At 52.9% G+C, this 27,470-nt stretch overlaps 1 protein-coding gene and 1 long non-coding RNA gene across 8 annotated transcripts; one reads left to right on the forward strand and one right to left on the reverse strand.

Annotated features, from left to right (window-relative positions):
* Positions 1 to 345: 345 nt before the first annotated feature.
* Positions 346 to 5,459, reverse strand: LOC132688985 (uncharacterized). The gene is made up of 2 exons (XR_009614769.3): positions 5,317 to 5,459; positions 346 to 1,422 (listed from the first exon to the last, which is right to left on the reverse strand). It is a non-coding gene; the product is annotated as an uncharacterized LOC132688985 (long non-coding RNA).
* Positions 5,460 to 5,513: 54 nt separating this feature from the next.
* Positions 5,514 to 27,470, forward strand: SLX4 (SLX4 structure-specific endonuclease subunit). 7 transcript variants are annotated; one of them, XM_078440149.2, is made up of 16 exons: positions 6,283 to 6,570; positions 7,293 to 7,375; positions 7,493 to 8,196; positions 9,842 to 10,066; positions 12,227 to 12,416; positions 13,305 to 13,517; positions 15,468 to 15,676; positions 15,771 to 16,087; positions 16,629 to 16,869; positions 17,333 to 17,421; positions 18,317 to 18,463; positions 19,293 to 19,462; positions 20,397 to 22,591; positions 24,999 to 25,098; positions 25,646 to 25,966; positions 26,446 to 27,470. In XM_078440149.2, exons 3-16 carry the CDS (start codon positions 7,854 to 7,856, stop codon positions 26,912 to 26,914), a joined length of 5,229 nt encoding a protein of 1,742 aa, XP_078296275.2. In that variant the 5' UTR covers positions 6,283 to 6,570; positions 7,293 to 7,375; positions 7,493 to 7,853; the 3' UTR covers positions 26,915 to 27,470. The 7 variants fall into 7 exon arrangements, with proteins under 7 accessions (XP_060504281.3, XP_060504280.3, XP_078296277.2 ...); XM_060648298.3 differs by lacking the exons at positions 6,283 to 6,570; positions 7,293 to 7,375 and adding an exon at positions 5,514 to 5,585; XM_060648297.3 differs by lacking the exons at positions 6,283 to 6,570; positions 7,293 to 7,375 and adding an exon at positions 5,514 to 5,585 and having other exon boundaries at positions 25,002 to 25,098.

Raw genomic sequence — 27,470 nt, forward strand, 5'->3', positions numbered from 1 at the left:
ATTCTAGGTTTAACCTGTTGAGGAAACACCAAACTGTTTAACACAGCAGCTGCATCATTATGGACCTCTAGCAATGTATGAGATTACCAATTTCTCCACATCCCCACCAATACTTATTTTCTGGATTTTTTGGGGGGTTTGGGAATTTTCTTTTTCTGGCTGTCCTGGCAGGGAGGTGAGGTGGTATATCACTGTAGTTTTTGATATGCGTTTCTTTAATGACTAATGTTGAGCATCTTTTCATGTGCTTGTTGGCCATTTGTACATCTTTGGAAAAATGTCTACTCAAGTCTTTTGCCCATTTTAAAAAAATTTTTTAATATTTATTTTTGAGAGCGAGAGAGAGAGAGAGAGAGAGAGAGAGAGACAGAGTGCCAGGAGGGAAGGGGAAGAGAGAGAGACACACACAGAGAATCCAAAGCAGGCTCCAGGCTCTGAGCTGTCAGCAGAGCCTAACACGGGGCTTGAACTCATGAGCAGTGAAATCATGACCTGGACCGAAGTCGGACGCCCAACCGTCTGAGCCCCTCAGGCTCCCCAAGTCTTTTCCCATTTTCAAATGGGGTTTTGTCTTTTTGTTGCCGAGTTGTGAGAGTTCTTTGTATATGGTGGATTACACACCCTTGTCAGATACAACTTAAAAATATTTTCTCCCATTCTGTGGGCTGTCTTTCCCATCCCTTGATAGTGTCCTTTGATGCACAAACGTACTAAATTTTTATTAAGTCCAATTCTTTTCTTTTGTTCCTTGCTCGTGCTTTTGTTGTCATAGCTAGAATCCACTGTCATATCCAGGTCATGAAGATTTATTTGTTTTCTTCTAAGAGTTTCCTAGATTTGCTCTCACATTTAGGTCTTTAATCCATTTGGAATTAATTTTTTTTTATGATATAAAGGGTCCAGCTTCATTTTTTCCATATGGATAGTCTGTTGTCCCAGCACCATTCATTCAAAAGATTATTCTTTCCACCATGACTGGTCTTGGCATTCTTGTCAAAAACCAATTGCCCAAAGGGCACCTGGGTGGCTCAGTTGGTTCAGGATCCAACTCTTGATTTTGGCTCAGGTCATGATCTCACAATTCATGAGATTGAGCCCCGCATCAGGCTCTGTGCTATCAGCACAGAGCCTGCTTGGGATTCTCTGTCTCCATCTCCCCCCCTCTCTCAAAATACACAAACATAAAAAAAAAAAAAAAAATTTTCCCATGAATGCGTGGGTTTATATCTGGACTCTCAACTCTATTCCACTGCACTAAAAGTGTAGTCTTATGCCAGTAGTGCCATCTTGATTATTGTAGCTTTGTAGTAAGTTCTGAAATCACAAGTGTGCATCTTCCAACTTCATTCTTTTTCAACATTGTTTTGACTATTTAGGGTTCCTTGCAATTAAACATGAATTTTAAGATCAGTTTTTCCATTTCTGCAAAAAAAAAAAAAAAAAAAAAAAAAAAAAAAAAAAGGGGGGCTATTAGGATTTTAACAAGGATTATAGTGAATCTACAGATCACTTGGGGGAGTACTGCCATCTTAATATAAGTGGAAAACGACTTAATTTTAACAGCAAAATTACAAATGCCACTAACCACTTTATTAGGGAAAATGCTGTCTTGCAGTTGAGGCCAGAACACCTACGTGAAATCTCCCCATAAACACATCTAACAAAATTAATAAAGCTACATCACACAAAAGGTAGCAGTGGTAGACAGGGAGAAGCACAGCATAACCCAGAATGACCTGTGCACTCTGAAATGAGAAACAGTTATTCCCTTTGATTTCAACAATTTCAGCAGTGCAGGAAACAGGATTATACAACAAATAAAAGTTTATATGACCAAAGAACTGAGAAGACAATTCTTCCCTTGTTCAATCTGCTCTCTCCCCAACTCCTGCCAAGATAAATGACAGGCAGCTGGGTAGGTTTTGGTTTTGTGATTTATAACCAAACCACAGACCTGGGACAAGGACCCTTCACTTCTTCCACAGAACTGTTTCAAACATTAACTCAGCGGAAGATGCCCAAAGTTTCCAAAAAGGAAATATTCCAGGTGAGTAAGGAAGTGATAATCAGCATATTCAACTTTTGCCTATTTCCCCTGGACCCAAAAATGATCTACTCCTAAAGGCTTTGAAAACAGAGTCTCTACTTGGAATAACACTTCTTACACCGCGTTTAAAATTTTCCACACAGCTTTGCATCCATTTTCTCTTTCTGATAAACTCTGTAGGGTTTATCCTACATAAGGACAACCCTAACCTTTTAATATGTTAAATATTCCTTCAGGTCCCTGGCTTGAGTGTGTTGGTAGTGCAGTTCTGCCACAATCCTGGCAATTAACATGTAGTATTCCCAATGAAATAACATGGATGTAATAACACTGTCTCTGGACATTGTCCCTCAGCTTAGTCACTTGGGCAACTCCTGCTTAATTCCAGTAGAACAGTGTGAACCTCAGAGCTTCTGCTGGAGAGAAATCACATCAGGGTCCTGGTCAAGGGAGCTCCCATGGTTTATCTTAAGCCAAGGAAAAAAGGTGGCACAGAACTTTGTTCCTTGCAACGAGAAATTCTACCTAACTCTCAATCCCAATAACCCTTCACCCATCTTTTGGCATCTCTTCTATATTTAGCCTGCAGGATTTGCTCTGTAGGTACATTAAGTAGCGATTAAATACAGTGACCATCAGTCTCTAATCTAGAGATCATCAAAACCACCTGTGACACTTTCAAAAGCTACAGGTTGGAAATCCCGCCCGACATTCATTCAGCAGATTGAAGGGTGGCATCCAACCACTTCCAGCTTAACATATTCCACAGGTAATTCAGTTGAGAATCTAAGGTTTCAAGAACACTTCTTTCTCTAAACTACACTAGGCAATTTTGCTTAAAAGAAAATATGGCCAGATTTTGGGGAGGGCAGGGGTGGGTTTTCCTCCCCAGGGGCCTCTAAGAGATTTACGTCCTAAACTCAACTCAGGCCCTGCACCTGCAGTCTGACTAGAGAAAAATAAGCACCATGTTTACAACTGCCCTTCATACCATTCCAGCGATGTGAATTAATCACGTTTTTTTAAACTGTCTGTATTTTAACGATGTTGTGACATCTTAAAAACCTTGCTGGTAGGGAGACACTGCCCTTCCCAGGGCTATCTAATTTCTAAAGATGATAATCAAATTACTTGGGAGCTGCCTCTCACATGCAGACCAATCAACTCCTTTAATGCTCACAGACGTGGCCAGTATGTCCCCTGCCCTAAATCATGCCAGGGCCAGGTACCAGGCAACTAGAGGCCACCCCTATAGTCCAAAGCCCACCAGGATTATTCACACCGGCCACTCCTACACTGTTTACTCTGCCCTGCCTTTCTCAAGGAATAAAGGCTCTGATGTAAGCTCTCCTCTGTCTCCTGCTCTGCCTCCTGACCAAAACCTTCACTGTGGCACCATGTGGCATGGCATACTGTCTTCTCTCTGGAAAGGTAACACATTCTTCCAATGGCATTGGCCTCTCTGTGTTGTCACCCAGTCACCTCTACAAATTAAAATCCCTCCAGTACAAATAAGACATTCCACCCTAACCATGACTATTTGCTGCCACTCCTCTTTGGTATTTACCGGTCTGATCCAACTGGAAACCATATTACAAAGTAACTGAGGTTTCCAAAAACCATACAGAAAAAGCTCTTGGGAATCCTTTTAGCATTTGAAACTCAACACTCAGAACGAAATGCAGTATGGCCCAACAATTATAATCTTAGGTATATACCCAAGAGAACTAAAAACACAAAACATGTACAACAGTGTTCACAGCAGCATTATTCATAATAGCTGAAAAGTGGAAACAGCCAAAAAGTTCATTAACTGATACATGGATACACAAAATGGGGACTATCCATACAAGGGAATATTATTCAGCCACTAAAAGAAATGAAGAACCAATTCATGCTATGACATGGATGGACCTTAAAAACATATGATGGGGCGCCTGGGTGGCGCAGTCGGTTAAGCGTCCGACTTCAGCCAGGTCACGATCTCGCAGTCCGCGAGTTCGAGCCCCGCGTCGGGCTCTGGGCTGACGGCTCAGAGCCTGGAGCCTGCTTCCGATTCTGTGTCTCCCTCTCTCTCTGCCCCTCCCCCGTTCATGCTCTGTCTCTCTCTGTCCCAAAAATAAATAAAAAACGTTGAAAAAAAAAAAAAATAAAAAAAAAAAAAAAAACATATGTTAAGTAAAAGCCAGACAGAAAAGGCCACATACTGCACAATACCATTCATATAAAATGAAAAGAATAGGCAAATCCACACCAACTGTGGTTTCCCGGGGTCAAGGGGCTGATTGGTGGGGCTGGGGAAAGAGAGAATGGGGACTAACCGCTAATCGGTAGAGAGATTTCTATTTGGGGTTAAAAAATGTTCTGGAATTAGCGCTGATTGACACAACCTTGTGACTATGTGAAAAACCACTGAATTGTACAATTTAAAAGGGTGAATTTTGGGGGCAACTGTATGGCTCAGTTAAGCGTCTGACTCTTGATTTTAGTTCAGGTCATAATCTCGCGGCTTCTGAGATACAGCCCGGTGTGGGGCTCCCCAGACAGAGCGCAGCCTGCTTGGGATTCTCTCTCCTGTCTGCCCCTCCCCCCTCGCTCGCGCTCTCTCAAATAAATAAACTTTCAAAAAAGTAAATAAAAGGGTGATTTTTACGGTATGTACGTTCTATCTCTAAACCCCAACTAAATATTCTCTTCCCTTCAAAGCTACTCCTTCCCCCGTGTTCATAACCTCGGTAAACGGAACCACATTCCACTCAGACGCTCAGGCTAGAAATCTACAAATCTTAACGAGTCCAACTTCTGAGTATTTCTCCATTCTTTCCACTCCAACTCCCAATGCGGGCGCCCTCATTTCTCATCTACATTACATTCTCCTAATTGGTCTCACTGCCTCCAGTCTTGCCTCTCCACATCCTTCCTCACGTGCATGAGGACGTCTCCCGAGGACCCAGGCCGGGTTGGAGCTCCAAGCACTACCACGAAACACACGCTCCTCCAACTTCAGCACGCGCTGAACATCTTCACATCTTCAGGCTGCACATCTTCCGGCCCCCGATCTCTGGCACCAACCAGGCCAGAGGGGTGAGCGGCGCTCCCTCACGCGGCCACCACCTCCCGGCCTCAGCCCGCTCGCTACTTCGAGCAGGGGGCTCTCCCGCCCCAGCGGGCCGGCGCGCCCTGCGACCCTGAATCCGAAGACATTTCCTGTGTCAACCGTGGTAGACCCCCAACTTCAACTAAATACTGCAGCGGTGCCCTAAACTCACCCTGACTCTTCCTCAACACTTAAGAACCTTTGCGAGGTGCCACGCACGCAAGCGACCACGCGAGCCTCGAGACCCACCCTCAGCAGCGCACCGCCTCGCGGCGTCCGGAAACTATCGCAGCTGCGCGCCCGGGCCGCGGAGGACGACGGGAAGAGAGCGTCCCGGGCCTTTCCGCGCCTGCGCAGACGCAGTCCTCCGCCGGGGGCGCCGTTTGGCGCATGCGTAGGCGCGAGATTCTCCGTTGAGAAGGTGCCTCGGCGGCGCCGGAGGTAGGAGGAGTCGGGCTCTAGGGCCGGGAGTCTGCAGTTGGGAGAGAAGGTCCAGCCACCTTGGGCCCTTGCCGTTCTCGGTGGGAGAGAAGAGTCTTTCTCGCCCGCGGTGTAGAGGCAGGAGCCGCACTTGGTTGGAGGGCCTGGGGCAGCCTGAAGGGAGGACGGGTGGGCTGATCGGATACCCCGGGGTCGCGGCCCGGGCGTCAGTCGGACGATCGGAATTCGCCGTCTGGCTTAACAGCAGCCCGAGCCCTTGACAGCCCTTCTCCAGGCCGGGTCCCCCGCCCGCTTCCCTGGTGTCACCGGGTCGGGGGCAGCGGGAGGGTCCGCCCCGCACTGCCCATTCATTCCTGCAGCGGCGAGTACAAAGCGGAGTAGACCCAAGTCCCGACCCTCTGGAAACTTGCCGCTTCCTTCAGCATGTACTGAGTGAGCACGTATAGGAGGTGGGCCGTCTTAGGGCTAGTATCCAAGGCAATGTGGAGACTCAGCGGGGTGTGGAGGGTGGGATTTGCTCTAGCTCCCCGCGTCCGACAGGCTCAGTTCGGGGGCTTCTCCCTGCAGCCTTCTCTCCCACCACGTTCTCTTCGCCCCCATGATACCAAACTCTTTGCACTTAATTAATTCAGCAAATAATTGTCGAGCATTTTTTTTTTTTTTTTTTTTACAATTCAGGTACTTCACCAGCCCAAGCGAATACGAAATAAAATAGATGAGGCTGTGCCCTCTTGAAATTTGAGCTGAGTAGGGGACAGATACTAAGTAAATGAATGAAAATGTAGGAGTTGATGCCCTGGAACCACGCTGCTTGGATTTGATCCCGGCCCTGCCACTTCAAAGGCTGTGTGAACTTAAGCCAGTCCCTTAGTCTTGTGCCCGACTCTTGCTGTAAAGGGATGACAATACAGTCTACCCAACAGGATTGTTGTAAGGATGACACGAGCTAGACTCGTAAAGCAACTAGACCTGTGCCTGGCATACAGTAAGCATTCAATAAATGTTACCTGTTACAAACGATGGTAACTTGTGATAAATGCGATTGTGAAAACAGTGTGTGGTGACAGAAAATGATGGCAGTGGAGAGGGTCCACTTGGATAAAGGGTGAAGGGAAGCTTTTTTAAAGAGGTGACACAGAAGATGAGAATGGGCCAGCCATGCCAAGTAGATTACAGGTGTCCATGTCTGCTCACCTCCAGAAAAATAGGTGATTAATTGGATTACTCGGACAGTGGAGGTTGCAATATGGTATTTGAAATAAACTTTGTTGCTGGGTCATTCAGTTTTGACTTCTGAATCCCACTAAACTGTGCCAGTGTAAATAATCACACCCATAAGGCTCAGCCTTTGCAGTGGTCACCGTTCGAGTTAAGTTTGGGGAGCTCTTGCTTGGGTGAGGGAGGGTGGAAAAAAAGTGGCCTTCTTTTGATTTGGAAACATTGCTCATGTCAGTGATGAATGAGCCTCCTGTACTCTTGTCTTTTGTTTCTTCCTGAGTGTTGAAGCTCATATTTTCTTCATTTCTCTTGTCCCTCCCCTGCACATTAAGTTGTCTGTTGATAGGGCCTGAGGGATAGTTTTTCTGCATTTGACGATCATCTTGTTTCTGCGGTAACTGCCCTTCATGGGATTCATTCATTCCCCAGATTTCAGTGAAAACAACACTCTTTCAAGATGCGCATGGTCTTTCTTTGATGGGTTTCTAGATCCCTCCCCCTGTGTTGTGCTGTGATATCCTGTAAGACCATGAGTTTGTGTTCACCAGGCTGTACTTGAGTATTTGACACAGGTACTGTTACTTTGAGGACTTTGTCCATACTCTGCATCCTCTTGTACCTTCCTGGAAGGAAGGGCATAAAATGCAATGTCTGTCTAATTACATTCAGATGCTTTTGGTTTTCCACAGATGTGACATTGAATGAACCAATGTGCTTTATCACTATGGAGATCTTGGAGAATTGCCTGAGCATGAAGTTCATATGTATCCTACCTTGGAGGCATCTGTTGGACAGCAAAAGCTCTCAGATGTGAACTTTAAATGTGCTGCTTAACGCAGACTCTGTGTGAAGAAAGGCATTTAAATTCTTATGCGGGGGAAAGCACGACTTTTTGCTCAATTGTGCAAACTCTCCAGCTGTCCTAGTGAGAAGCAGAGAGCAGCCGTGATGGAGCTACAAGTCTGAAGGAGGCCCTGCTAGGCTTGTTCTTGGGTCCCCAGATAGACCTCAGATCTCTGAAGAATACTTGAGAGCCTTAAAGTTGGTCAGATGATGGATGAGTCAGACGATGAGTTTAAGGAGCTCTGCGCCACCTTTCTCCAAAGGGTGAAAAAGAATGGCACCAAGGAAGTGTCGGGGGAAAGGAAGACACAAAAGGCCTCAAACAGCACTGAGACAAGTAAACCGAAAAGGACCAAACCAACTGCTACCAAGAGCAAAACCCTTCAAGGCCCCAGGGAGAAGAAAACTCGGTCTGGCAGCCAGGCCCCGAGGACTAGAAGGCAAGGGGCATCCAAGTGGCAGGAGAGCAAACCAGCTCCTCCGGAGAATGGAGGGGGAGGTGTGCCTGCCTCTGCTGTGCTCCAGGAGAATGTGCAGAACACCCAGACAGGTAACTGGGCCAGTGCCACGGGCCGTACGTTTCCAGAGAGGAAACCAGAGATGACTGTACTGTTTTACACCAGGAGTCAGAAAACTTCCTGCAAAGGGCCGGATAGTAAATTACTTTGGCTCTGCAGCCATGGTCTCTGTTGCAACTTCTCAACTCCCTAGACAGTGTGTAAGCAAATGAATGGGCTGTGTTCCAACAAAACGTCATTAACGAAAACAGGCAGCCAGCCTGAGGACCATAGTTTGCTGACTCCTGTTTTAAACAGTGGTCACATATAACCCCTTCGTGAACTTTCTACATGATTATATTTGTGGCCCTCTGCTCTTTCAGAGTTTCCTATTAATCTTTACATTATGTAGTTGACACAAGTTACATGAACATGAAAATAATGCTGCTTCTCATTTTCTTGAATTTATTCCAGAGTGGGTAAGTTGCAGTGGGGCCAGCCAGTTCGTTTAGGCTGCTCAGAAGGCAGTAGGAAGCTGCCAGATGGGTTTAAACCCCCAAGAGAATCTTCAGGTCCTTCCTTTCTCCTCCAACACCTTTGTTCTTTTTTTTTCCTTTGTCTGTTTGAAGCAGGTTTCTTACCCTGCTGTCCTTGGTGTACTGAACCATGGAGAAGGCATGCTACACATGCCTTCTTCAAGCAGAGCTGAGAACCAGCCTTGCATAAGATATTTGGGCTCCTGGGTGCTGTTTCTAAATATTTCTCACCTTTACTTCCTGATCTTAAGTGATATTTTTTACCTAGTGTGGTCAGCATGATCTCTCAATGGAGTGGTGGTAAACACTTAGCTGGCAGAGACCGTTGTAAGGCATCAGTGATGTTACCGAAACGTCGTTGGTCCCTCATGCACCCTTTGGGAGTGTAGCGAAAGCCACGCATGACTCCCCCAGAAAACTGCACCCCCGTGCACACCTGTGAAACTGGCATAAAACTGCAGGGCTTCATGGATCCCCACCAGAGGCCATCTGTGGACGCCAGGTTACTGAACTTATGACCTAGGAAGATCAAAATGTTTGTCTTTAATATTTCTTTTTTTTTTTTTAATGTTTATTTATTTTTGAGTCAGAGAGAGACAGAGCATGAACAGGGGAGTGGCAGAGAGAGAGGGAGACACAGAATCTGAAACAGGCTCCAGGCTCTGAGCTGTCAGCACAGAGCCCGACGCGGGGCTCGAACTCACGGACCGTGAGATCATGACCTGAGCCGAAGTCGGACGCTTAACCGACCGAGCCACCCAGGCACCCCTAATATTTCTTTAATAACAGCTTTAGAGAAAGAATTCACATTCTATAAAATGCACACTCTTCAAGCATACAGTCCAGTGGTTTTAGCGTACTCACAGAGCTGTGTAGTCATTACAGCTCCACAGTTTTTGAACATTTCCATCAGTCCAGAAATAAACCCTGTGCTCATTAGCAGTCACTCCCTGTTCCCCCTCCCAGCAAAGATATTTATGACAGGTCTATTTATATTCCCCCCAACGGGGAGGACACCAATAATCACTCCTATTCACACTTGAGGGTTAAACTCAACCAGTTGGTAGAGGGCCCCTTGAGACTTGGGTCTAACCTGGGTCTGGTGGAAGGCTTTGTTTCTCCAGCTAGAACACATGCCTGTGAATGTTTTCCTCCTTGCCAGAGGACGCTCGGGACAGCGACTCCCAGCCCCCTCCTTCCCATCTGACTGCGATGGGGCCCAGTCCCTCCAAACCCCGGACGGCCGAGCTCGTCCTGCAGCGGATGCAGCAGTTCAAGAGAGCAGATCCTGAGCGCCTGCAGCATGCTTCCGAACAGCGCTCCCTGGAGTCTGCGGTTGAAGAAAACCTCCCGAAGGGCCCTCGAGAGGAGATGACGGCAGGGGACGGTATGATGGGAGTTTTACATCTTCCCCGCAGGGATAAGTTTTAACTCGGGGTGGGGGGGGGGGGTGGGGGGGGAAGGGCAGAGCGGGAAGGAGCTGGCATTCCAGGAGTTTCTGGTGGGGGCGGGCTCTCTGCCCGGGATTGTACCTTGGCCATTCATTGTTGCTAGCCAGAGAATGAAGGGTCGTCCCTTGGGTCATTTCTCACCTACCTTCTTTGACAAGATACCTCTCCCTCTTTTTATTTATTTTTATTTGTTATTTTTTAGAGAAAGAGAGTGTGAGTGGGGAGAGGGTCAGAGAGGGAGGGAGAGAGAATCTTAAACAGGCTATATGCTCAGCACAGAGCTTGATGCCGGGCTCGATCCCATGACCCTGGGATCATGACCTAAGCCAAAATCAAGAGTCAGATGCTCAACTGACTAAGCCACCCAGATGTCCCTATTTTGCCTTTTTATTACAAGATTTTTCCCACGCACAAAAGTAAATATATATTACAATGAACCTCCATACCCTCAACCTGTATTTAACAATTAACATTTTGCCATCTATTTGTATGTCTCTAAGTGTACATGTTTCTTCTATACCATTAGAAAGGAAGTTCCAGACATCATGATGTTTCACCCCTCGATCTCCTACGTGATCAAAGTGTTGCTGCCACACCTAATTCCATAATTCTGCCTGGTGTCCGCTTCATATTAAAATGTCCCCACTTGTCCCAGGGACAGTTTTATAGCTGGTTTCTTTTTTTTCTGAATAAGGATCCGTCAGAACTAGATGTCCACAAACTGCATCTGCGACAGTTTAGTAGTGTGTTAAAGTCTAGACTCTAGAATAGCCCTCTTGTCTTTTTCACGATTTTTTCATTAGTGCAGGACAACTGTGTTTTAAAATTTCCCACTTTTCTAGATTTATTTGCTCACGGTGTCATTTAACCACTTCCTGTAAGCCCTGTGTTGCATCACACATGAGTAGACTAGAGGTCTGAGTGGCTCAGGGTTAAAATAGCTTGGCAACAACATTACAGGTGGTGTGCCCCAGGAGGCAGTCCCATTCTTTATCCCGCAAACAACAGGAGCCCTCCTCCCTGGTGAAAAGACACACGAGGGAAAAAAATAGGAAGAGACTGCATAGATGGTCCTACAGCTAATAAATATGGAGTCTCTTGGTACCGACGTGCAGATTTCCCCTTGGGAGCACTGAGGATTCTCGGGCTACCTCTGAGGTCCACGCAGGCAGCGATGTGGCAGCTGCTGCGCCATCAGTCCCCGTAGCACCAACAGGGCGCACGGGAGTTGCTCAGCTAGAACACGAGCTCGGCACCCGCCCTCCGTGGGACTCGGTGTTTCCATCGATCTTCACAGCAAAGCCAGTCATGCTCAGTATTCAGGAGACAGAAACCATTTCTTTGTTTAAAAAAAAAAAATAGGGCACCAAAATGAAGGGTGATGTGTTCCTGGCTTTAGTGGAAAGAGCGATAGACTGTAGGAATATTCAAGGACTGAGGATTTGTGAAGTTCTCCAAGCACCTCCCTGTGAGTGCCAACGGTCTGCTCCAACAAATTCAGATGTGACAGAGGGCCGCGGCCGTGGCCCAGCCACCGAGGGCGCCATCTCCAGACCCAGAACCAGTCAGTCCATCCTTTGGTCTGATGCTGAGAAGGACACTCACCTTTGAAGACAGAAAGACATTTATTTATTTCACTTTGACCTGTTTTTTCTAGGATGGGAAACAAAAGGTCCTAGCAGTAGGAAAGGCTGCACTTTGAAGAGAAAACCTAGATTTATTGGAATAGGAGCCTTGCAAGCCTGGAACGCCCGAGGCAGACTTTTGCAGAAATGGGGAAAACGGAAGGCGCATTCGTTCTCCAGGACGCTGCTGCTCAGACGGTGGCCCTGACCCGTCAGAAATGCAGAATCTCAGGCCTCCCCTAGACCTGTGGGATGCAGACCTGCGCTTTAACAGGCTTCGCAGGGTTCTTCTGCACACTTGGGGGAGTTCCTGCTCCAGGGGCCCTGCTTACATCCACACTCACCGGACAGGGCGGGGCCGGGTCTGCTTTCTCCACACTCCACCCGCTGTGGGTGCTCCGTGAGGCCTGGCAGGCGGTGCAGGGGTATGCAGGTGAGCTCATCCTCACGGGTCTTCGTGCCTCTTCACAGGGTCGGGGCCCTGGCTCCCTGCCACAGAGAGTGACGCGGCGGTGGCCTTGGCCCTGCAGCAGGAGTTTGGGCAGGAACAAGCATCGTTACCTGATGAGAACCTGGAGGAGACAGGGTTGTTCTTCTGCCAGATCTGTCAAAAGAACCTCTCAGCCATGAACGTGACACGGAGGGAGCAGCATGTGAACCGGTAGGAATGGCCTGTCGCCTCTCTGTGGTCACCTCTCCCGTGGGTGTGACAGGTCCAGCAGAATCTGTGGTGGGAATCCAGAGACACCTGACCGTGACCATAGCACCTCAGTGTTGGCATCAACCTGTCCTTGCTGTTTTTTTACATAGCTTTATCGAGATGCCTTTCCCGTATTATACAGTTGATCCTTTTAAAACGAACTGTTCAGTGGCTTTTATTTATTATGTCCACAGTTGTGCAACCATTACCACAATTTTAGAGGATTTTTACTCCTCCAAAAAGAAACCCTGTACCCCTTAGCACTCACTCTCCCTCCCCGCCCCCACCAACGCCCACCCCAAGCCCCTGGCAGCCGCTCATGCGCTTTCTGTCTCTGTGGATTTGTCTGTTCTGGACGTAAGGGGAATCACACAAGATGGAGCCTTTTGTGTCTGGCTTCCTTCACTCAACATATTGTTTTTGTGGTTCATTCAGGTTGTAGCACGGATCAGAATTCTGTTCCTTTTTATGGTTGAAGAATGCCCCATTGTATGCATAGACCATGTCTCATCCATTCTTCCGCTGGCTGGCGGGTGAATGTGTTGTTTCTACCTTTTGAATATTGCGAATAGAGCTGCTGTGAGCGTGTGTTTCGGGTATTAGCTTGAATGTTTGCTTTCAGTTCTTCGGGGTATGTACTTAGGAGCGGGATTGCCTCCGTGTAACCTGCCCTTGCCTTCTTCAGCCGGCTTTGCTAACAGATCCCTAAACGTAGGGGTTCGGAGGCTGAGCGAAGGCCGCGTGGGGGAGCTGGCTGTGGCCCGCAGCATGTCCGTGCTGACGTGGACGCAGGCCTGCTACAATCCACGTTACCAGGGAGAGCGTTCTGTGTTCACCGTCTTCCTCCAGGTGCTTGGATGAGGCTGAAAAGGCACTGGCACCCACCACACCACGGATCCCCGAATGCCCGATTTGCGGGAGGCCGTTTCTCACCCCGAAGAGCAGGATCAGTCACCTGAAACAGTGCGCGGTGAACATGGACGTGGGCCCCCAGCTCCTGCTCCAGGCCGTGCGGCTGCAGACGGTTCCGCCGGAGGGGGCCTGTGGCACACTGGCATCAAGGTGAGTCACATGAAAAGGAGGAACACCACAGAAACGCTTTTTTTCTTTTTAAAGCCTTTTGTAGTGTTAGAGAACAACGGGACCCTAGACCCCTCCCTAGATTCTGGAAACGAAACATTTGAGAAGGAAATCAGGCACAGTGCCCACTAGCATGGAGAGGAGACAGATGCTGCGTCCTCGAAGGCTTTGAGATGGTCCTCACGGGTGTGTCTACGCAAAGGACTGGCTGGACTGGTTTCCTGGAGGGCCTTTCTGAGCTTTTTCCATTCTCGGCATCCTGTGGTCGGTGCCCTCTGGGCTACTGAGGAATTCGGTAGCCCGCTGTCCCGTGTCTGTGTCCCGTGTGCTGTGGCACAGCTTCCACCTCCACGCGGTCCGATTCTCACACCATTAACGTTAAAGGACTCGGCATCGTTCAAAGAGTTGGCAAGACAGAAGCACAGGCCTTTTTGTTAATGTGCATGAATTAAATGCATAAGTGTCACAATAAGAGGCCTGCACGTAGCTAGAAACAAGTCCTTGGTGTGCAAACCACAGGTAGGCGGGCAGCTCAGCTCCCCTGCACCTTGCCCCTGCCACGGTGGACGCCGGCATTACAGGGAACAATCTAGTGCCGGCCCTGGACTTCTGCAGGTTTGGGACTTCTTTCCTTTGACAGCTGTCAAGAGCAAAGGGAAGGCCAAGGGCGTGGCTCTGTTTGTCCTGGCCGATGTCTTGCACACAGGTTATGGGCATCTGAGCTGGGCCAGTGGTGGGACTGGGGTTGGCAAAAGTCAGTTCTTAGCTGGTGAGCCTGTCTATATTGTAGCACATCAACAGCAGCATCTCAGAATTGGAAGCTTTAAGGATCTAGCATAGATATTATCTAAGCCATTGTTGTCTTTCAATAGGACTGGATGACAACTACTTACTCAGATGAAATATATCTGCTTTTTAAATACTTCCAAGAAGAGACACAAGATGTGTGTGGGTCCTTCTAGAAGGTTGTTAAAGTAGAAAACGACAGCCGATGGACACCCTCACTGAGGCTTTGAGACTCACCTGCCCTAAGGCCAAGCCTGGTGTCTGTGGAACTCTGGGTAGTGGATACTGGGATGGCCCCTTTCTCTCTGGGGGGCTGTGGTTATCATGTGGGGTTCCCAGGAAGTTGAACCAAATTAGGGCTTGTGTAGATCTTCCAAAGTGATATCTGAGATTCTTGAGCCATCCCTGGCCCAGGGGAGAGCATGAGCTTCTCTGGAAAGACGAGAGGTACCTTCCAGAGCAGCCCCACAGCTGGGTTTGCGCTCCCGGTCTCTCTCTCACCGTTGCCCTCCTGTTTCTCACTCGGCCTGTTGGGATTCACCAGGCAGTCTGCGTTCTCCAGCCAGAAAGTCCTTTAAGTCAATCTCCTCCAAGCTGGCTGACCATGTTGGTGGTCTAAGCTGGGAGTCCTTTCCTTCAGACCTCGGACAGAGGCTCCGCCCACGGGCCCCTGCAGGAGGGGAAGGGATCCTTTCGTGGCCAGCGTGGCCAAGGGACTGCCTGAGGGGCATCTGAGGTATGGTTGGGCAGAAGTTGGTGGAATCCAGGAAGCTGACTCAGAGCCGTCGAATGTGGGCTCCATTGGCAGGGTCTGGCCACACGGAGCATGTGCGGGTACCATTTACAGCTTTGTACGTCTGCCAAGAACTCAGCTGGGTAGCATCACGTGGAAGGTCCCAGAGCCTCTGCTCTCCGGGCCGCAGCGAACGTGGCCCAGAATCACTTGAGCTTACACAAGGCAACGGGATGAGTACAGCGAATGCCCAGAGCAATTGACGCCTCTGTCTGATGAGTTCACATTTATCCCTTTTCTCTCCTGACCAGAGAGTAGAAGGGGTCCGGGCCTCTCTGGTCCAGCGGGGACCGCCTCAGAAGAGGAAGCGCTCACACTTCCGGCCTCACTAACCTGTTTGGCTGTCTTTTAAGCTTCAGCCATCACGCTGGAGGTCTGAAGCGGAGGGGAGCCACCAACCAGAAGGAGCTGCAGAGGAAGCGGAGGGTCACCAAGCCCGAGGCGCCGTCCGAGGACTTGCTGGTGGCCATGGCCTTGTCCCGGTCTGAGATGGAGCAGGAGGCTGTGCCAGCGGCGCTCAGCCTGGGAAATGCCTTTTCTGAGAGGATAAGACTGGGAGCAGGTAGGCGCACCCCTGCGGGGGGAGGCTCTCCACGCTGCTGGCCGGAGGTGACTGCGGCTGGGCCTCGTGACCCTTTGCTTCTGTTTACCTCCAGAAAAGAAGAGCCGCAAGAGGAAGGCGCCTATTTCCCCTCCCCCGTTGTTAGTCCAGGACCCGGAGACCACGGGGAGGCTGACGGCGGATCGGGTGGCCCAGCTCTTTGCCGAGGAGGTGGAGCTGTCCAGCACGCCGCCGCTTCCCACGAGCAGGATTCTAAAGGAAGAGCTGGGAAAGGCCGGTCGGTGTCTGCGGCCACCTGGAGGGAAGCAGAACTTTCTGTGGGAAGGCAGCGCCCTGACTGGAGCCTGGGCCCTGGAAGCCTTCTACACGGCAAGCCTGGTCCCTCCCATGGTGCCCCAGCGGCCTGCAAAGGTGCGCCCTCCCCTCTGGGCATACGGGGGGCTCCGGGGAGAGGCCAGCAGCTCCAGGAATGCGGCACTGGTCATCAACAGAAAGTCTGAAAAGGAAGGAAGGGTAGGAAGTTGAGAGGCGTTGACTGTAGCATGTTTCTGTGTGTAGGAACTGATGGCTCTCCTGGGAAGAACGGGCCAGTTTCCCACATGTATCCTGTCCCTGGAGAGTGTGACTTGAAATGCAGTCCAGGACCCCACCCCCGGGGGGGGCTGGTATAACCCACGTATGGTGGGGCCCAGGAACCAGCCTGATGCAGGTGTGCCTAGAGTCACTAAGCTTGAGGCCATTTAGATGACTTTAGGAGGACAGGGCCTTCAGGAACCTTCTGCAGACATAGATGCAGCAGGCATGGCCTTCACTGAGAGAAGCCCGTTGATAGATGGTGAGAGAGAAAAGCTTCACAGGGTTGCTCTGGGCTGTGGCTGGCACTCTCAGGGATCCTCTGCGTGGCGGCTTCTGCAGTAGCCATTTGGTCACTCGGCTTTCTGACTTCTTTCAGGCTCTTACACAGGAGCCCATGCTCCTCCCAGGGCTGCCTGACCAGCCAGAGCTGGGAGTGCAGACGCCACCTGCTGTCCCCAGTGCCCACCCTGCAGGCCACGGCCCCAGGAGCCCGGGCCCCTCCGCCAGCCAGAGGGAGCACCAGGCCCTGCAGGACCTTGTGGACCTGGCGGGAGAGGGGATGAATGCCAGCCCATGGCCCTGCAGTGGGGGACCAGCCAGCCCGGGAGGGGTTGCAGGTGAGACACCGGATGGGACACCGGGGCCAGACCCGCCGTCCCCACCCCCCCCCCCCCCCCCCCGCCCCGGCCATGGCTGCAGCATCACTGGCTAGTCCTTTTGACATGGTGATAGCCGCTCAGACCTGGGGGTCTCTGGCTTGTCCCCATAAGATTGCGAGAATGCGGTCTCTGTAAGTGCTTTCCTTTTTTCTCAGATGAATGTCGTGTTGGTGAGTCTGTCACAATTACCTTAAACTTTAACCCAGAACACAGCCCTTTTCCCAGAGCAAGAGACCTGCAGGCTGCTTGTGTCTCTGGGTGAGGGGGTAAAACCTATCAGTAGGTGGTTCACTTCAGTGAAGAAGCCCTCGGGTGACAAGTACCTGCAGGGTGCCTCTGGGGTCAGCCGGCTGACAGGTGATACCTGGAGATTGACGTTGCCAGACGTGATGTTCTTTTAACCTGTGAATTCTTCTCTCAGGGATGGATTTGTCACCCACTGGCCTTCCACTGACTGGGTTTATCCCGCCACCCCAGGAAGAGCAGCTGGAGAGGGGCCGCCAAACTTCGGTAAGGACCGGGCTTCTCCCTGTGGGCCGGGCAGCCTGGCCCTGCTCCCAACCCTGTGGTCCTGGCCACTGAGTCAGCTCACTGTCTCCAGACCCTTCCACAAGTGCACTAGACCCTCATTGGCCTTTGAGCTAAGCCAGGCAAGAGACCACAGGAGTCTCCTGTCCCCTCTAGGGTTTTGCCATGAGGCTTCTGTCCCTATCGTCACTGCACTCTAGGGTACCACAGTAGCCAAGCCCCAGGAGCCTGCTCTGTCCTGAGAGCCCACAAGGATCACCGCTGCTCTGTGAGGGGCTTTGTTCCCTGAACTTTCATTCATTTGTTCAGCATCTACTGTGCCCCTCTGACATCAGGTCCCAGGCTGGCCTCCGGATAATGGTTCACGTTCCCTGTTGGTGATGCTGGGTTGGAAGTTGGGTTTTCCTTAGAGAGGATGTCATCCTGTTAGTATATCGGTATCAGCCAAACCCTTCACACCACGGTCTACCTGAAGACCGTGGCACGGGGTCGGAGAAGGGACTCGGAGCTCCCGTCAGCCCGGTACCTGAATGGCGAGGGCTCAGGATCCTTGCCTGTCACATCGGGCCGCACACGGTGTTTATGAAGCACTTAGCCCAACGTGCACCCTGCTCACCCTGCTCGGCCGCGGCTAATGCCTCATCTGCAGCTCTCTTGCAGCCGTCATGCCTCCACTCGCTCGTCCCCCGCATTGTGGGCCAGGGGATTCCGGGTAATGGAGAACTTGAGCAAGGAGCTAGCGTGCTGTCCCATATTGTTGAGAGCCTCAGGGTGATAACAGGTGGAACCCGGCGTGCGAGCCTTGTGGACAGGAGCTCAAGGCACCCCTAAAGTTGGGGAACTTGCTGTTAGCCCGGTCTGCTCCCCCTCCTTCCAGCTCACCCTCAGTTTGCTGCTGGCTGACTTCAGAGCCATGGTCAATAACCCACAGCTGAGCGACATCCAGCTTCAGACAGACAGCGGGGAGGTGCTTTACGCCCACAAGTTCGTGCTTTACGCCCGCTGCCCCCTTCTCATGCAGTATGTGAGTACGTCCCCTCTCCCCCCTTCTCCCTTCCCCCCTTCCTCTCCTGCCCCTCCCCTCCTCCCTCCCCCCCTCCCCTCCTTCCTTTCTCTCCTTCTCCACTCCTCCCCCTCCCCTCTTCCCAGCACCCCCCCCGCCTCCTCCCCCCGCCCCCTCCTCCCTCCTCTCCCCCACCCCTCCCATTCTGGGTGCTCTCTTATGCTCCCTTCCACTCTGTCCAGGCTCTCCCTCTGTCTTCCCACCCCCTTCCCTCCCCTCCGCACCCCCCCTCCCTGCCCACGCTCTCACCCGTCTCTCCGTCCTCTCAGTTACACTTCACGGAGGAGACCTTTTTGAGGTTAGGAAGTAGTATGAGGAAATGAACGGAGGATTGGGAAACATCAGATTTCTTGATTCACTGAATAAAAATCCACTTTTCCCCAGAATTTTTTCCTTTTCCTCTGTGTCTGTAATTATAAAGTCATCCTCGACCTCTTGAAGGTTGAGCTGCTGACAGACGTTTCTGCACCGACCCGCACCGACACGCATTTGACTTCAACGTTGTGTCGCAGGATCCAGGAAGCTACTGTCGGCCTCTCCCAGAAGGTTCTAGTGCCTCTGATGTGTCTGTAGAGAGGGAAGCGACCGGGCGCTTAAACACCCGTCATGGTCTGCTTTTATCAACGGCGAAGTCCTATGGCCTGACCGCAGAGCCTGCGGGGCAGACCGGCGTGACACTGGCTGACGCTGACGCCGGGGAAAGGCTGTGTGGAGGAGGGGCCCCCTCTGTGTGGCCCCCGAGTCAGACTCGTGAGGTCGGTAAACCTCCTGTATTCTCCTTCGTTTTCAGGTGAACAGCGAAGGCTTCTTCGCCGTGGAGGACGGCGGCGTGAAGAGCCAGCGCGCGCTGCTGGGTGGCGTGAGCGCCGAGGCTGCCCGTGCGCTCCTGCACTATCTCTACACCGCGGACCCCGGCGTGCCTCCCCGGCTGGCGCCCGGCCTGAGCGCTCTGGCCCGCAGGTCCGATCGTTCTTCCCGTTTACCTCACGGCGTCTGACGCTCACTGCCAAGGAGTAGCAGGTTGACGGCTCGCAGGAGGGCCAGGGCTGCGCCCTCTCCGTGTTAACCCCAGGTCTATGCTCAGTGGTGACCTCACCTGGGATGTACTGACCGGAAGTCTGGCCAGAGCGGGCGCTCGCGGGAGAGCCCAGCGCTGGTGGTGGACGGCCTCTGCCGAGTCACGTGGCTTGGAGCTCCCTGGGTGTGATGGGGGTGGTCCTCAGCTGCCCCAAAGCCCTGCTACTCCTTGGCCATTCCACCATATAAGCCTAGGGGTGGCCGTCCTTTCCCAGGTCCCAGAAAACAGAAGCAGCTAGGATGCGTAGTTTAACTCCCGCGGGCTCGCACCTAGTCCACGCGGCAGCCGGGAGGGGCGGCGTGCAGCTCCACGAAACGAGGGGAACCGTGTCCATCCGAGGCCGTGTCAGCCCTCGGGTGCGTCCTTGGGAGAGGACCAGCCTGCCCCTGGGGTTCTGAGTGTGCCAGTCAGACCACAGAGTGTTCAGGGACACGGCAGGTGGTGCCCCCCTCGCCCCGGCTGACCTGTGACGGGTTCGCTGTCTTTGGTTTGCATCGGTCCAGAGCTCCGGGTGCCTCTCAGGGCAGCTCCAGCCGGGCCGCACCACCAGCTGCTGTCCTCCAGCTCGGCCCGATGCACCTTCCTGTTTGCGCAGCGGAGTCCAAGATCCCTTCCTTAAAGTCCCCGAGTTCCTTCTAGAGCTGACTGGTGTGTGTGGGGTGGGGGCTGCTGGGTGTGCGCATGGGCGCCGTCTGGAAGAGAGCAGGGAAGAGGCCAGGACTGAGTCAACGGCTGTCCTCCCCATGACCCTCACCTGCGCCGGGGCACCGGCTGCTGCCTCTGTGGGGTAGTGACGCGTGGCGTTTCCCGTTGCAGGTTCGGCGTTAGCGAGCTTGTTCTTCTGTGCGAACAAGAGCCCGATGTGATGGGTTCAGAGGACAAGCCACGGAAGGAGAAGGAAGACGAGGACTGTGAAAGCCGGGCGGAGAACTTCCAAGAACTCTTGAGGTCCATGTGGATAAAGGAAGAGGAAGAAGCAGAGGCTTCATTGAAATCCGAGGGCTGTGAAGAAGACAGAGAAAAAGTGGATGAGGCAGAAATGGAAGAGATTTATGAATTTGCAGCCACTCAGCGCAAGCTGCTCCGGGGGGAAAGCACTCCAGAGGTCAAGGAAGAAACGGACCGGTTCGGGGAGGATGGTCCCTTGTCTGCACAAATCTCATTAAGTGTTCAGGTTCACGAACAGCCGGAAAATGCAGAAGAGACGGAACTGTGTGGCCAGAGAAGAGATGAGGCCCCAGTCAAATGGAAGAGCGTGGGACCGTCCACGCCCCTGCGACTCAAGGGCCATGGTGCAGACGTAGAGACAGCAGGGTCCCCAGAGGAAGCACTGGGGCATCCCGGCTCCTCTCGCCCTTCTCGGGGCGGCCGGACAGGGAGAAAGGAAGATGCGTTTTGGTGCTCGGCTGCTGCTGCCGCTGAACAGCCCTTTTCATCGACTCCCAGAAGATGCCCTGAACCGTCGCAGACAACAAGTGAGCTCCAGGAAGACAATGGCACGGCCGCGAGAAAGGGGGCGGAGAGTCCTTGTACCCCTGCCCACCGGCAGGCACCCCCGTTGCGCCCGTGCCTGTCGAAGCTCCTTCAAGGCAGGAGTCCTGACCGGCCACGCCCTTGCCCTCGCCCTCATCACACCGGCCAGTCGCCCAGCGGAGCTTCTAGGGCGGCCTCCCAGGACTCACCATCCAAGCAGAGGAGGGGCAGGAGCCTCTGCAAGCTACTCAAAGATCCAGGCCTTCAGAAAGGCAAAGAACGTGGTTCCTTGTTGGAATGCAGAAATAAAGGGGCTCTAGCCTCCCCAGAAAAATCTCCATCCATTGACCTCACCCAATCAAAACCTGGTCATTTGAGCTCCCGATCTCAGAATACTCCAGCCAGCAAGAACAGAGAAGATGAGATTATCCTTTTACTGGACTCAGATGAAGAGCTGGAGCTGGAACAAACCAAAACAAAGTCAGTTCTTAATGGTCCCCTGGAAGAAAGGAAAGTGCTAGAAGTTAGCACCAAGTCTTCTGAGCTGTTTTCCGTCATCGACGTTGATGCAGATCAGGATTCTTTCCAAAGCCCACCACGAAGAGAGGCGGAACTGCTGTGTGGGGAGGAGAGGCCGCCAGGGAGCCAGGGCTCGGGGGAGGGCAGAGGGACCCCTCAGCTGTTCTGTGACCCCGAGAGCGGCCCTGAGGAGGACAGCACCACAGACGCCTCATGGCTGGTGCCCGCCACCCCCCTGGCCAGCAGAAGCCGTGACTCTTCATCCCAGACCCAAATAACAGGCCTCAGGTCCAGGGCTTTAGTGGATCACATGGCCCAGTTCAAACCCTGGGCCTCCCTAGAAAACAGGGATAGACCTGAAGCTGCAAATACGTGTTCGATAGCCAGGCCCCAGATGTCGCCACCGCGCTTGGGCCCCATCGTTGCAGGAAGCCCCGACAGCAGGGGCCCATGCAGTCCCCACCCCGGGCACCTCCAGCACCTTGCTCTTCTGGCAGCCTGTCCCATCTCAGGGGCCCTCGCCGATTCCACGGGGCGGCTCCGGAAGCGCTCGCCCCTCGGGCCCAGCCTGCCGAATCAGGCCACCGCGAGTGAGGTGGTGGAGGTGGAGGACAGCGAAGACGAGCGGGAGGTGGCCAACAGCAGCCCCCTGCCGGACAACGACCCTCCGATCCCTCTTGACGACTGCCACTGGCACATGGAGCCCCTCTCTCCGATTCCGATCGACCGCTTGAATCTCGAGCTGACGGGGCCCCTGAGCACCAGTAGTCCCAGCGGTTACGGCCACTCCCCGGCCCTCTCGGGCACCACCCCCATCCGAGGAAGCCTTGCCGGCCAAAGAAAGGCTCCAGAGAAGTCCCCTCGGGCCGGCTCGCCTGGGAGCAGCAGGCAGAGCTTTCTGAACTCCGCTCTGTGGGACCACTGGGATGAAAAGGAACAGACGTCTCCAGAGCTCCTTCCTGCGGCCCAGACGCCGAGTGCTGATGAAGCTCAGAAATCAGAAGGGTTAGAGACGCCAAGTGAGTAGCGGGGCGGGCTGGGGGGTGGGGGTAGTTGTCTCTTACACTGTTTTACACTAAGGGGCTGGAGGGGACGGTGAAGACAGCGCAGGGCCGTCTGAGCCCTCCCTTCCGCCTCCCGGCTCAGGGACAGCGGGCTTGCTTCCAGAGTACCCCTTAGCCAGTTCGTATCCTTGCCTGGGTCCGGTGGCTCCCCTGGGCTCGGGTGAAAATTGCTGTCTTTGGACCCTGCTCGGGACTACTGAGCCAGCACTTCTGAAGGCCGACACGAACACCTCAGGTGCACCTCAGAATCGGCCAAGCGTGGTTCCTCCCGAGGTGAGACAGAGCTGCTGTGCCGAGCCCGCAGCTCCACTCCTGTGAGCACGCTCAGTGGAAGCGCAGTCAGGACCGAAACAGATTCTCATACCCGAGTGTTCACGGCGGCCAAAGCGGGGAAATAACCCAGGCGTCCCTTAGCTGATGTGCAGGGGTAAAGGCAATGCGGTCCCATCCACGCAGTGGGGTATTATCAGCCACAGAAAGGACAGAAGTACTGACCTGGTACGTCATGGATGAAGCTTGAACACACGATGCTCGGTGAGAGACCGGAGTCACGGGAGACCACGTGCTGTGTAATTCCATTTCCGTGACACGTCCAGAGGAGACACCTCTGTTAGGACAGGAGCAGACGAGCAGTTGCCGGGAGCGGGGGCGCAGAGAGAATGGGCAGCGTGCTGGGTGCGGAATTGCCTTTTCGGGGTGACAAAGATGCTTTGGAGCTAGATAGAGGTGGGGGTGGCACCGCACTGGGAATGTCCAAAGTGCCTCTGGATCGTTCACTTTAAAATTACATGTGAATTTGCATCTCATTGAAAAAAACAAGAGGTGGGCAAGTGGGGGAGGTCCTTCCTCATCCACCAGCCCCCAGCCCCATGGGGGGATGCCGTTTCCCAGCTCATTTCAGTCAGAGTCCCCCGTGCCAGTCCCTGAGGTGTTGCCGCCCACCCTGTCCCCTGCCGGGCGGATCCTGGGAGAGCCGGGAAGGGCAGGGTCGCACCAAGCAGTGGCTGGTAGCATGGAAGCAGCCTGCGGACAGAGCGTCTGTGTGCGACCCGGTGTTTCATTTCCTCCTAAAACCCGAGACCATCTGGGCCTTAACCAGCACTCCCAGCATTGAATGGACTTGAGAATTGCCTGGAGAATGTCCTAACACATACACGGCCAGGCCCCACCCCACAGGTCTGGGGCTCGGCCAAGAATTTGCATCTCTAACCAGCCAGTTCCCAGGTGGTGCCGTGAGAACCACTGCAGGGGGGCGGGGGAACCTCAGTCTGAACTTGAGGCGGGCTTCCACGAGGTGACAGGCTTTCTCAAATCATACAAAGACTTTTGTGCTTTTTTTCAGGAGACAGCCTGTTTTCATTGGAGTCTCAAAGGACTCCAAGCTCATAAAAAGGATAAGAACCAAATATATTCCTAAGTTGTCCCGTTTGTCTTTAAAATACTGACTTCTCTTCTAAAATAACAGCTTTGGGGCGCCTGGGTGGCGCAGTCGGTTAAGCGTCCGACTTCAGCCAGGTCACGATCTCACGGTCCGTGAGTTCGAGCCCCGCGTCAGGCTCTGAGCCCCGCGTCAGGCGCTGGGCTGATGGCTCGGAGCCTGGAGCCTGTTTCCGATTCTGTGTCTCCCTCTCTCTCTCTGCCCCTCCCCCGTTCATGCTCTGTCTCTCTCTGTCCCAAAAATAAATAAAAAACGTTGGAAAAAAAAAATTTAAAAAAAAAATAAAAAAATAAAATAACAGCTTTATTGAGCTGTTATTTACACCCCGTAAAGTTTCCCCTTTAAGATGTACAATCCAGTGGTTTTTAGGACATTAACAATGTTCTGCAACTGTGAGGGGCTGGGTAAAACGGGAGGGAGAGTGGGAGGTGCAGGCCTTATTCCCAGGACAAATGAGTAAGTCCTGGGAATAAAACAGCACAGGGAACAGTCAGTGGTCTAACAGCGCACGGTGATAGACAGTAGCTACGAAACAAAAATGAAACCATACCCCTCGGTGGTTTTAGTACATTAACAGTGTTCCGCAAGCATCACCACGAATCCCAGAACATTTTCGTCATCCCGTCAGCAGCCACTCCCGCTGCCCCTTCACCCCAGCCCCTGGCAGCCATGAATCTGCCTTCCTCCCTGTTCCCGCAGCATCGGCATCGCACAAGGGCTGTGGCCCTCATCACGTGCCGTGCGATGCTTTCCGAAAAGACACGATTCTAGACTCAAACGATGAAGGGGTGAACGTACTGCTCTCATGCACAACGGTGGCTAGGCTTCCTTCGAAGGCAGGATTTCTCTCGGTGATCCTACTGAGCTCAAAAGAGGTAAATCCAGGTCCCCTGTGCTGATACGTGTTTCTTTTGTTCTACCTAGAAGGTGCTCATTGGAAGAACTTGCCCCCGAAAGTGCCCATAACCCCAATGCCAAGGTATTCCATCATGGAGACCCCGGTACTGAAGAAAGAACTGGATAGGTTGGTGTTGTTCTTGAAAACTTGCTCCTGAGTGGTCCGCTCCCTCCTGTGAGTGTCCAGGCTTTAGTGAGGCCGGAGATGAAGGTCCTGCTGTGGGGGTCTGGTAGCAGGAGCCGCTGGGGGTGGGAGAGTGTGTGACGTCTGGCTCTCCGCACACTGTTCCCGGAGAAGCTAAGAGAGGAGACTCCGTCAGGTGACCCATCGGGTGACAGGTCTCCATGAGCCATGTGGATGGAAATGGGACACTCGCCTTAACAGTCTGAATAAGGAGATCTGATTTTTTAAAAGAACATCAAAACTATCACATCCCCATCAATGCTGCTCCTCACCTTGGGCACAGAAGGTGTTCCCACTACCACCATCGCTCAGAACCTGGGAATGGTCCTTCTGGAATATTCTTCAATGTAAGCTCAGTTGGCCTGCAGAGTAGACATCTCTGAATGCTCACAAAAGTCAGGCATTTAAGATTTCAGTTACACGAAGCCATTAATTTAATTTGTTGATAACTGTTTGCTCTTTGCTGAAGTTCACCTGTTTCCCCATTCAGGTTTGGCGTCCGCCCTCTACCCAAACGCCAGATGGTCCTGAAACTGAAGGAGATATTCCAGTACACTCACCAGACTCTGGAGTCAGACTCCGAGAATGAGAGCCAATCCTCACGGGTGCTCCTGGAGGCGCCTCACAGCCAGACCCAAGCCAGCAAGACGTCCAAGGGCTCCTCCCATCAAGAGAATCCTCCTGGTGGAAGCCTCCCTCCAACGAGCAGGGAGGAGCCTCCAGGCCCTGATGGTGACGCCCAGCTCCCAGCCTCCCAGGAATCAGTGGCCTCCTCCGTGGACAGCAGTGACGGCTCCTTTAACTCACAAAGGTAACGGGACCGAAGGACAGGGCGAGTGGCTTCATAAGTCCTCCACAGCCAGTGGGTCCGTGAGTTGGCGGAAGCAAGGCCTAATGCCGATGTTGAGAAAGCCCAGCTGCCTTCTGCATTTGAACTGTAGGAAACCCAGCTGGGGTTACGGGCAGTCCCCTGTGAGCCTCCTGAGCAGACCTCTGGGGCTCCCGTATCCTTGCCCTCAGGATACTCTCGTGAGGGGGCGGGGCTGGCCTTCCCGGTAGCACCTGTTGCTGCCGGCAGTAGATTCTGGCAGAGGGTAGGATCCTGCCCCCGCCGCAGCAAGAATGACAGGATTGCAGCGGCCTGGAGCTTCCTGCCACCCTGGGAGGTCATCCGTGCCACGTGTTGGGCTCTGCAGGGGACACAGAAACGCTCTTTCCCTCAAAGAGACTCCTGGTCTCGGGGTGCCGGAGAGGAGGGTCACAAAATGTTTTTTGTCTGGTTCTTTGCAGTTCTTCCTGTGAGTTTGGAGTGGCCTTTGAGTCTGCGGGGGATGAAGAGGGTCAAGAGGAGATAAGTGCATCACAGACGGCCGTCCAGGCAGCAGCCACGGAGGAGGCGGTGAGGCGCTACATCCGCTCCCGGCCGGCCCTCTACCGCAAGGTCCTGCTCTATCAGCCCTTTGAGTTGGCCGAGCTGCAGGCCGAGCTGAAGCAGCATGGCATCCGCATGGCCCTGGGGAAGCTGCTGGATTTCCTGGATGCCCACTGTATCACCTTCACCACCTCTGCGGCCCGGAAGGAGAAGCTCCAGAGGAAGAGGCGGCAGCCCGTGGGCAAGAAGAAGCGGGGCAGGGCCGCGGGCCGGTCCGCCCCTCCCCACCCGCGGCCGTCCGCAGCCTGTGAGCGTCTGCAGCCACCCTCGGCGAGCCAGGCCTCCACGGGCGTTTCGGGGCCTGGGGACCACATCAACCCCCCGTGAAAGTGACGATGGCACCGAGTTGGGTCGGCTTTCCCCAACTCCGTTTCCACGGGCCTCAGGGCCCCAGTCCCTTCCTCTTGTCAGTGCCCATGGTTTGTCTCCCTTTGTCTCCCTGTGACCCCGCCGTGGGTGGCCGCCAGCTAGCCAGGACGAGGTCTTCCGGGTACAGGGTGTCCTCGTCCTGAGGTGGACATCCAGGGCCAGCTTGCCCTTGCCCTGCCTTCCTTCTTGACACTTGGCCATAATCCCAGCCTCCACCAGCAGACCAGGTGCCCACAAGCCTGTCACTGCCACATGTTAGGTGCTCTGCTGGCCCACCCATCGCCTAGATACCTGTCATCGTCACCAGCAGTCTCCAAACTGGGCAGTGCGGGCGGGCTCGGCTTTGCCGGGTATGTGGGGGAAGCTATCTCCAGCCTCAGGAGCGGTGTGGAGTATGGGCGAGGGCCAGAAAAGAGGAAAGGTCTGGGTCTCTACATCCGTGTGAATGCCTTGTCTGTTTTAAATACGGTGCAGTCCATTTTATATGATGTGCAATAAAAACAAAAAGGCTGTA

The sequence above is a fragment of the Panthera onca genome, chromosome E3 (assembly GCF_046562875.1).
Source record: "Panthera onca isolate mPanOnc1 chromosome E3, mPanOnc1 haplotype 2, whole genome shotgun sequence".
Classification (NCBI taxonomy): domain Eukaryota; kingdom Metazoa; phylum Chordata; class Mammalia; order Carnivora; family Felidae; genus Panthera; species Panthera onca.